The sequence below is a fragment of the Trachymyrmex septentrionalis genome, unplaced genomic scaffold, assembly GCF_001594115.1.
Source record: "Trachymyrmex septentrionalis isolate Tsep2-gDNA-1 unplaced genomic scaffold, Tsep1.0 scaffold2, whole genome shotgun sequence".
Classification (NCBI taxonomy): Eukaryota; Metazoa; Arthropoda; class Insecta; order Hymenoptera; family Formicidae; genus Trachymyrmex; species Trachymyrmex septentrionalis.
Window position 1 is genome coordinate 1,636,468 of NW_017305179.1, and position 11,174 is coordinate 1,647,641.

General features: G+C 38.9%; 1 protein-coding gene across 5 annotated transcripts in view; it reads right to left on the reverse strand.

The window, feature by feature from the left end:
• LOC108747503 (amyloid beta A4 precursor protein-binding family B member 1-interacting protein-like) overlaps positions 1–11,174 on the reverse strand; it is a 128,631-nt gene that overhangs the window by 14,390 nt on the left and 103,067 nt on the right. For all 5 annotated transcript variants that reach the window (XM_018485028.1, XM_018485029.1, XM_018485030.1 and 2 more), the window contains one exon: positions 9,196–9,295. In XM_018485028.1, the coding sequence (XP_018340530.1) occupies positions 9,196–9,295 (100 nt within the window). The remainder of the gene's footprint in view (positions 1–9,195; positions 9,296–11,174) is intronic.

Below are 11,174 nucleotides of genomic sequence, written 5' to 3' on the forward strand. Positions count from 1 at the left end.
GTCCTCCGTCATTTAATCATTCTGCAACACATTCGAAATTTATCAAAATCAGACCGGGACACTTTCGAGCGCCTCCTTCTTCGCAATTAAACAGGCGTAATTACTAAATTAATTATCCGGCGCGTCAGACGCGAATTAATCGATCGCCCCGACAGGGGCTTGATCGAGTTTTCTGGAAGACCGCGAAGAAAAAGTAGGATCGATCGATGTAACGCTTGCGCGTATACGTGAGGAAATGCGAGTAAGTGCGAGTGTTAATGAAAGTGCAGGAGGGTAATCCTTGCGTATATATATATATATCTTTTACTGGCAAAGAGAGGTTCGATCGACGGCGACGCGACGCTACGTTCGCAGTTTGCCTCGCGTTTAACCCGATTCCGATGGTAGCTGCTGGAAACCGGTCGTCGCGCCGTCCGAACGAGATGACGGATAAAAGCGATTAACGACGCGCGCGCTGCACCGGGTTCGTTTTCCGCTCAGGCTGCTTTTCCACGCGGCGTGAAATCGGAAAAGTGCCGGACGCCGATGCACGCACTCGCCTATGGCTAATACATATTTACGCACTTGGTGAACCTCGCACTTTCTACGAGATAGCGGCCGCGCGAGTAACCGCTATTCGAATACAGCGAATTATTCCTCCGACGCCCGGTAGAAAACACAACGGGAAAAGACTCCGTGGAAAGATTCCGCAAGGAAATTTTGTACCTTGCAATTTGCAGTCTACATGCATTGATTTCGCTGAAACGCATTTGCGAAAAGACTAGCTGTATTTAATATGTATTAATTAATGTAACGATGCACGTGATACTTTAAAGGTTCATTTTTACAATATCCTAATGAATTTTTTGCGACCGAAACTGGTCGGCTCTTTTTTTTTTTTTTTTTTTTTTTTTTTTTTGGTGAGAAACGCCTGAGGTGAGATTCCCGTTTACTCCTAATTGGCAATTGATACGTTGCACGAAACGGACGACACTCGCAATGGACCTCGCGTGTCGTAATTACTGCAGCAATTTACCCGATCTCATGCCGATGGGCAGATTGATTTCCGCCAATGTCGATGACGGTTCAATAGGCGTTTTGCTAGAAATGTTTGTGACTCTATAAAAGCAATCCCGTTTGTCCCGTGGATCCCACATTATCTACTTATCTGTATTAGTCTTTAATGCAACTTCATTGCACATTTCTATATACAAGATAAAATTATAAACGTATATACACTGCATTTCCATTTGCAGATCTGACATGACTGATCACAAAGCACTTCATGCAGTTTTATGGATCTTTTTTTAAGTTCAATTTTATTCCAAGTTTGATTTTATTTTATCACCTAAAATTAGCAGAGTATCAGGGAACGACAATATATTTCTATGTTTGAAAGAGGAGCAAAAATTTCTGCGACACGAAGGGGAGTAAAAATGAAAGATATGAAAAAATAGGATTGATAAAAACCATATTTTAAACGTGTCTGAAACATGTTTTAAAACATGCTTAAAATCTATGTTCTTAATAAGTTTTAAATATGTATTTTATTATATCGTTTACAGCATGTTTCAAGCATTAAAAACATCTTTAAATACAATGTTTTATTCTTTAAAAAAAAAAAAAAAAAAAAAAACATTAGTCTTCGCCACCCTAAAAAATAATAATAAAAGAAAAGATAAAGAGAGGGAACTCAAGGTCAAACTACGATCGCGTGTCCAAACGAGCTTTGTTTAATTAACTAATGAGCCTCGCCCTTCATGACGTGCCTTGGCTTTGGTTCGACAGATGCACCCTTCGTTGCGTGTCAAGTTTCGTCGGAACACACGTGGATGCGCCGAAATGGAAAATCGTCAGTTAAACATGCAAGAATTATGGTAATGGAACCATTTGCATCTTTAACCCATGATTGCTTACAGCATTGTGAAAAAAAATATATTAATAGCTGTCAAAAATCCTTTAATCAATGTAAAAACTTATCTCACTTAGCTTATTAATTAATTTCTTAAAGTTTATTAATTAAATTTCCATTGGTTTATTTAATATTATGGATTAGGGACTGTCAAGTTTTAATTTTTTTACTACTTGTAATAAAACGAAAATTAAAAATCTTCAAACAAACTTAAGATCAAGTAACGCACATCGATATACACGGAAAGATAAAATAACACTGAAAATGTCAATAGTTGCTATAAAACGAATGATTTAATTTCAATAAGAATATCACGAATTCTCAGATTATTATACAATTGTCCATCAAAATGTGTCGAATCACTAATAAACGAAGAAATATAATAAACATATGTATATATATATATAGGTAAAATGTCAAATAATAATCTAATAAATGTGCTGCCGCGCGACGTGCAGCTGAAGGCGCAGTTGTACGTACTCAAGTATATTGTAATCGTTAGAATGCACGGCCGTACAACTGCGAGCTGTAATGACAGTCGTTTGGTCTGTCGCAATAGTGAACTAATCTACTGTAGGCACACATTTTTCATAATATGTTATTACTCTGCTCTGTCGATGGAAAGAAAGTAGTAGAGAGACGTTAAACAGAAATATCTATAAAATGCATTTTCGTTTATTGTTCTTACATAACTATTAGATAAAGAACATGAATATATTTTGTTATTTTCATACATAATTCTCGGTCCCCGAAGTATTTTGGAATAAATGGTTGCCGTAAGTTACGTCGTCTTGTGCTGTTTTTCCTCAATGTCTGTCTCAATTCTCAAACAAAAGGGCGTTCTCGGATTAGACGAGACAATTCCTTATACAGTAAAACGTTGAAAGGGAATCCCTCCCGTTACTTGTGAATGCCGCAAATACACGGCACCGAAACGGAGAGTGAATTCAACGAGCATTCGAGGAGAAGCCATCGCGACAACTTGAGCTACGATGAGACTCAAATGAAGGGTATTAGTGTAGATTTCGAATGGGGGAGAGACGAAACACATCGTCGTAACATTCGCAGTCCCGAGGAAATCGACGGCGGTGAGACGCTGCATTTTCTCGCGTGGTTGATAAAATTTTGACAAGCGTCGATAACATGCCGGATTAGATGATTAGAAGAACATGGTGAAAGAGGCACTGCTTTTTCAATGAGAATTTATGAGAGGAGAAACTTTATTTCCGGGTGTGAGCCAAGTTTATGAATTACGAAACCAAGTAGCAGCAGGCGAAAATTTTCTTTAAGTTTTGACATTTTTGGAACTAAGTAATTCTTTTTGAATTCATTCTATAGAATCTCATTTCACTTGATTCAATATCTTGATCGAATCTACATATTACTGATATAAATATACTTATTATTATATCAGTATATTTTCAACTCACGAAATTGCTTCATAGGTTAAAAAAGAAAGAACACCGAGAGGCAAGTCTTCTCTTTTCTTTTTTCTCTTGAATCCTAAACCAAGTCTCACACGAATAATAGTGAATAATTCCGTTCTTTCTGTTTAAATAATCTCAGTTGATCTTTAATTAAAAGTGAACCGTTCATATTTCTAAATATAAATCTTCGCTCTGAGCATTACACCGAATTAACGCATTCTTAAGACAAGATTCGGGTGATGTTTACAGATACCTAAATGTCTCTCAACGAGAATAGCGGAAGAAGTAGCACGGTGAAGTAATCAAGGCGTCACACAAAGGAAACGAGAAGGAAAGAAAGGGAAGGAGAAAAGACGAGAAGTTCTCGGTGAATATTCAGTGAGCTGCATAAGGAAGCGGATGATGCGGGGGTGGCTTAAAGAGAAATGACATTAAATGGGGACATTAGTAGAAATGTCAAACGAGGCAATGACATTCTCTTACTCGCCCATAATTTTCATAATATCCGCTCTGGATCTTATGAAATTATTTGTAATTTGTTTATATGTGTGCGTGTGCGCTTCTCATTATATATCGGTATGTTTTCCAACCATATTATCTACTGGCGTAAGAAATGCTTTTGGATAAATTTTCGGATATTTTTTATCATCGCTCGAAACAAGAAGTATGAAATTTATTTAATTTTAGAATTAATATTTACACAAAATTATGGAATCATTTATTGTTAAATTCATTAATAGATCGTATATACAAATATTTAACAATCCTCGTTAAAATTTATAACAATATTAATTTTTTTATATTCTATAAATATGTAGTGTACATATATAGTATATAAAAATTCTATAAAGAAATAGCAAGCAATAAGAAGAGTTATATTTAAAAATTGATTTCTTCAAACATCTCTGGCGGTATTGCGTTTAATCGACGAGAATTATCATCGCGTTAAACCTACGCTCGAACGAAAGGAGACGTTTGACAGACTGATATGATGATTTATGAGCGAGCAAGAAAGATTGATGCGACCATCGACATTGATCTCGTTAACGGCAACAAACGCTTTTATCCTATATACGAATTCCTGCAAATCGGCAGGAACCGTTAAAATAACATCCGGCAATATGTCCGACACTGCCATGAGAGATGAAACAGCAGTACGTTTCAATGGCGATCGCAAATGACGCATAAAATTATGGAGCATCGAGACAGAATCGTGAATCTTCGTGGAATAATCGAGGGAACAAAATGGTTAGCTTGTAGGTGAAGCTGCTTATTAGAGATGTATAATTTCAGCATGAATTTCAGATGCCGAGCCATAGACGACGAAGAAAATTGCAAGGGAGCTCACTCCTTTGCATTCTTAAAAAAGAAAGAGAGTTGAATTAAAATCCGCTGCTTTATTAATTTTGTTATCGGTATTCAGTGGACATTCCATAATACCGGACATAATTATAATTAAAATATCTTACGATGACAATAAGTATAACACGTAAAAAGATAGGGTAGATAAACATTGCGTGATGAACAAGAGATTTTCATGAATTAATTAATTAACTAATTTAACCAACACATTTTATCTACTCTCACAATGAAGGAACTGCTATCTCATTATCTTCGTATAATTCAGAATAGCCGTTTCCTATACCTACTTCATTCTGAATTTCATTCTTTCTTTCTTTCTTTCGGTGACGCGCTCGTCAGCATTGATACTCTCCAGCCTCATAAATAATTAAATATTCCGCGCGGCAAACCGCATAAATTACTCTTAGCGCGTTTAACGGATAATTAAGTCTCTCCGCAAGAATAAATTACTTGAATTCGAATTATCGGGCATCGCTCGAAAATCTGGAAAATACATCGTCTATATTCATTCAATTAATTAATTAATAACGAAAGAGATACAAATTAAATTCTGCAGAGCAGATATTCAATGGGGGGGGGGAAAAAAAAAAAAAAACCGGTGATATCTCGCAACGAATTTCGAAACAATCATTTCCAGATATTAATAAACGCTGCAAATTGAATTTTTAGAGGCGGGCGTTAAAAAGTACGAGTTAATGGGTAGCAGTTAACATAGCGTGGTTGAGAAATGCATCACGGTTTAATACGATGCGAGAGAGGAAACGTTGAAACGTGCGCGAGTAATAAAACCACAGGCTGTAACAGGAGTAAAATCAGCGAAAAGGAACCATGAATGGCCGCGCCGCGCATTAAACATTCTCGCCTCGTTTCCTGACGGCGTCGTTCACTTTGTCGACGATTCGTACCACTGGCCCGCGCCCGACGTCTTATTGATATTCTCTCCGTAACAACGGTCAAAATTTACTCCCGTAAACAGATTGAGATCCAACTACAACTAACGCACGCATTGCTACTAATTTAACGACGTTACGTGATCGTTCTGTTTCGTCGCGTGATTATCGCGTGCAGCTTCGCGAAGCGAACGTTCGTGCCAACTAAATGTATCGTCGTAATAATCGGAATTAAAAACTTCGTGTTGCAATTAAAGCGGATTTAATACAGTCGGACGGTGTCTTGGCATAGGCGTATTCATCGACACAAACCCGAAATCCTCATCGCTGAAAACTTTCCAAGCTCGGACTTTCAAGGAAAATTCCTCACGGATCGAAGAGGACGAGAAAATTGGTTTCAACCCGAATTTCACAGAGTTTCCGTGCAACTGTACGACAATTACATTATTGTTACGTGCAATTACTTCTCACGATAGATCCTTCAATTTTCTATCAACGAACGAACCGGTCGTTATGATTTCGACGATGCTTCACGATCGTCTTCCTCGATTTGCCGCGGTGCTACCGTAATCGTAATGTTGCGCTTTACGGGCGCTTTATCGCGCGCGCGTGACTTCGCGTCGATTCGCCGTGATTTAAGGATGACTCTCGCGAGAGAATATTGCCGATGGTGGATCCCAATACCGACCGTCTAGACATGCTCAGCCAAGGCTTGCAATATCGGTTTAACGACGGCAAGATGGAGCGGAAGAATGTTCTCGAGCTTGCGAAAGCAAAGCCCCGTCACGGCGATGGAGACCATAAAGAACAGCGACGATATGAGCGACTCTGATTTGAAATCTGTTTCGACACACCTGTTCGACTCATTATGGGTTGATAGAACGTTTAATATATGCAGGGTGTCCTAAAACTGACAATAATAAATATTTCGAAGATAGTCTGTTGTAACATTTTGAGAAAAGTCTAATACAAAAATGTCGTGGCGATTGGTATAGTTTTCAAATGGGAAGAGTTTAAAAATTGCAAATGGCAGGGCTAGAATCTCACGCGCTCAATGGATGGCAAGATGGTTTGGTGTGAAGATGTTTTCTCGAATTTCATGCTTTTGATGATGACAAAATTCAGCTCACAGACAACAAGCTCAATCCTCAGTCATTCGTAACTCTTTCTATTTGAAAACTATCATAGCCTCGACATTTTCGTATTAAACTTTTCATCTTAAAATGTTACGAAAAATTTGTCTTTTAAATTTATTTATCGGCAGACTTGGACACTCTATATAAAAGGTAGATTTTCTCTGACAGGTACATGAAATATTTGGATGAAATCGAACGCGAATATTTTCTATAGATGGAAGGGGCCTTGAAATATTAGTAACGAGTTAGTAACGAGAATTGGTACACGTCAACGCCTTATCTACAGAATACCAGAAGAGCGAAGAACGAGTCGTGAAAATGAAGGAAAGACGTTGTAGTTTCGCAGCGAGGATTGAAGTGACGCCCGTCTGGCGTGCTATTTTAATGCGGGAGATGATCGATTAAGTATTCCACGCGCGGCATGGCGCGTGGCCGTAATTGAATGCACGTCTCGGGATTTTTCACGCATCGCGCGAAACCTGAGCATCACGGCCTGAAAATAACCGTAACGAGAATTCCGATGGTTTAAGGTGGAGTTTATTTCATTGCGCTTTACGATCTACCGATCGCACGATCAGTAGTTCTCAATTTGAGAGGCATGTTTCTGTAGGAAACGAGAATGTATTTCACACACTTTTAAAATCTTAATGTAAAATTGCAATTTTTATCTATCCACATTCAAGAGATTTTTTTCAGCGGATAACATTTTCATATTTGTATAGAACAACTTTTATACTAGCACAAAATAAGTTTTTATTTTACAGCAGATTCTACAAATCTTTACGAGATGATCCGGAGAAACACAGGATATACAAGTACATTAAATTTTATATTAATATAAAATTAAGTAACAATACAATCATTTCTTAATTTCCATTCTAATTTTTGCGTTATGCAATTTTTACCTCTGTTATTTGTAATATACATTTTTGTGAATTTTAAAGAAACGTGTTGACTCTTACTTTGCCCGGTATCTATTTTTATTTATTTTACATTAATAATTCTAGATAATATAAATTGCACCGAACCGTAACATTTAAATCCCTAGATGTTTCAAGCTGAGAGAGAACAGCTGATCTCCGCACTGCGATGTGTGAAATAATAAGGCCGTACGCGTGTCTCGCTTAGGGGTCCAAGGTTTCCCAGATGAATCATTAGTCGCGAGGAGGCAAAAATAATAATCCCACCTCTGCGATAAATCCGCCGCATTATATATAACTCTTGATCTTTGCATCCCCGTGCAACAACGATATATCATCGTATCGATTGTCCGCCCCCAGATTCTGCATCGAGCAAGTTGAGAGCTTGCAGGCAGCAGCAACGACGAGAGCGATGAAGAAAGATCGTTGCGGCTACGCACGCACAGCCTTTCGAGAATCTTTCCGGCGCGAGTCCGCCTGTTCCTTCGCTTATAATCGCGTTTCGCGCAGTTGTACTCGTACGTGCGCGAGTGGGCGAGGGTGAGGTATGAGAACAGAAATCGAGAGGGAGAATCGTGACTGCAATGGCGTGTATAATGAGAGGGCAATATTCGTAGAATACTACGAGACGCATAAAGAATATTCATAAATATATCTAAGATAAAAATCAAATAAATATACATATACTCGTATATATATGTATATATATATAGTCGTACATGTACCTCTCACACATTTAACATCGCGATATAACACATATAAAAGATATCGCAGAAAAAAAAACACAGTTCGTGTAAACTCAAACTATTTGTCCAAACAAGTAATTAAGCGAGTGTTATTATCGGAACTAGAAATATCTCAAAGGAACATGTTGGATTGCGCGAACGATCAAAGTCGGCCGCAAATTAATTTCGTACCGCTTGAGAAAGCAGCAATCGATCGATCAAGAGGCGGCAAAGGCGAACCAGTATAGGTAGTCCGTAAACCGGAAATAAATGGCCGAAATAAATTTTTACGACAGGAAGATATGTATCGCGTCTCGTTAGCCGTTTCGCCGATCGATCTTTGTCGCACGATTAATGTCTCCTAGGAGCGAAATCCGTGTAGGGGCCGCGCAGGAGAGAGAGAGAGTTGAGGAAGCGTCTGAAAAATTCACGCACCACAGGAGACGACACCGCGCGACTTCCTGCCTTCGCGAAATCGAGAAGGAAACTAATGATAAAATAAGTAGAACGCGCGGAAATATCCAGGGCGACGAGATCGCGAAAGGAGCTGCCGATCGATCGAGAGGGGGGAACGTCAATGAGCTTTCATCATTTCGACTCGGCGGAGCGAGGAAAGTGAAGAGAGAAGTGGAGAGAGAAAAAACGGCGAAAAAATCGGTGAGAAGTCATCAGGCGGGCTGGACGGCTCGAGTGGTCGACAGACGTCGGTTCAAGGCGACTTTCCGCCTCACACGCTCGGAGATGCGTCTCGAGTCTGGCACGTGTGTGGAGATCGCCCGACAGATCGAGTGACTTTTCCGGAAAGCGGGATCGATAAACCCGAGCGAGTGGTACGCGAACTTACCTTCGAGATTCGCCATGGAGAACCTGTAGCTGTCGATCCTCGGTGTGTTGATGTCCGAGTTAAAGGGCCTGAGGGTCGCCGAGCTCACGTTGTCAAGACCCTGCAACACGAAAGATAGCAAACACCATTAGGTTTACTCCCATTGCAATCGAGGAATGTGTGTGTCGCCGCAACGTGTTAAGCAAATAAGGGCAATGACCGCTGCCATCTGCCCTTTTAAAGGGATTAGTTGATGAAGAAGATTAAAAGTCTCACTTCTAGTCTCAGTTCGGTCTGTTAGATTTTAGTATATAAGACTGCACAAATATCGAACAATAGTTTATCATTGGAGCAATAATATTGCAATGATTTTATCGATTTTAATAAATCGTAAGTAAACGTAGGAAAACTTTTAGAAAAATGCTATCTCTTCTTTCATTACGATCAATTTTGAGGAAGAAGGAGATGGCCGGTTTTCATACTCTTTAGCGGTATAAATTCGTGTGCGATTCATAAATGTAGCACCACGCGAATATATTCTTGAATATCTTGAGTTGCCAGTCACGAAAAACGTGGTGTCATGTATGGCGTAGCGGAAAAAGATGATATTCAAATCGAATCCACGCCAGAAAGTAATCCCGGCATTTCTTCGACCTTTCTCGTCTTAGAAATCCACCTCAATCCGTAATCCGCTGGAAATCCTTTTACGTTTCCAATCCCCGATTGCGGATGAGATTTGTACAGTCGAAAGCATTAAGTCACTTGCACTCACAAAGAGGCTTTGCGGCACGTGCGACTTTTTTCTGTTCCCTTATAAAATAAAATAAAATAGTTGAGCTGTACTATTAATTGTGAAAAAAAATACTCGCAATCCCTTTTGTGTCAATATCAAATATTACAGAGAACATTTTTCATGAAAAATATCCGTGACGTTCCAGTTATAGATTATCAAAATATTAATCGAGAGAGAAAAAAGTGACTCTGTAACGTAATCTACTTTCAAAATTAGTCGTCATCAAACGTGTTAATTAAATTAAAAAAAGAAACTGGCAACGTAAATTGTTAATGATTTCGCCATAATCTTTTTGCAATGAATTTTCGAAAAAAAATGATTTAAAAAATTAGCAATAAAAATACGTCGCATGTTTCAATAATAAAAGAGCAGTGTTTATTTTCAAAATAATGTTTACAAAAAAATGTCCCACTTCAGATCTTATGATCTTCTTATACTTTTCTTATAGGAGCGACTCTTATTAGAGGCAGAAATTTTATTTTTAACAGCAACTTCCGCAAGATAAAAATAAGCAGCCTTTGTGTTATCGTTAAGTCGGTGATACGAAGTTGATTAGCAGCCTCTGCTTTTCAATATATTTTGCGCGATAAAATCGTACCAGCGACGAGAGAGGAGAAGAACGTTGTGCTCCTCAGCTTCTGAGGATAGCGCCAACGGATAACGTGCCTTCTATAATCGTGCGCTTTTAGATAGGCAACCTGACTGGCATGCATCGATAACCTTAGAGAGGTACGGGTTATGGTGAACGACCTGGTGGTCATTACTGGGTCACTGAAGTTTAATGCGCGAACTAGGTAGCTCGATACAATGTAAATAGACCGCACGACCACCTTGTCAAAAGGAAACTGGCGCGTCGTAAATTGTCTAGAAGGATTTATAAACAGCGACGATAGAAGCATGAATGCACAAGTACGCATTGTTCTCTGAGCGTTGCGAAATTATAGTTAGCAGTCCGAGAGTTCGTCTAGGATATCCCTGAAGTTTCTGTGTGTCTCTGTGTATGTATGTGTGTTAATGCGTTGCGCTGAATATTTGTTTTAATGTGCAACCACAGAGATTTTCATTATATTATATTATTACAAATTACAAGCGCAGCGCCATACATCAACTACGGTTTGCATTGTATTTGACGTAATTTATAAATATTTAGCGAGATATATTAACAGAGAAAGAGAGAGAGAGAGAGAGAGAGAGAGAGAGAGAGAGA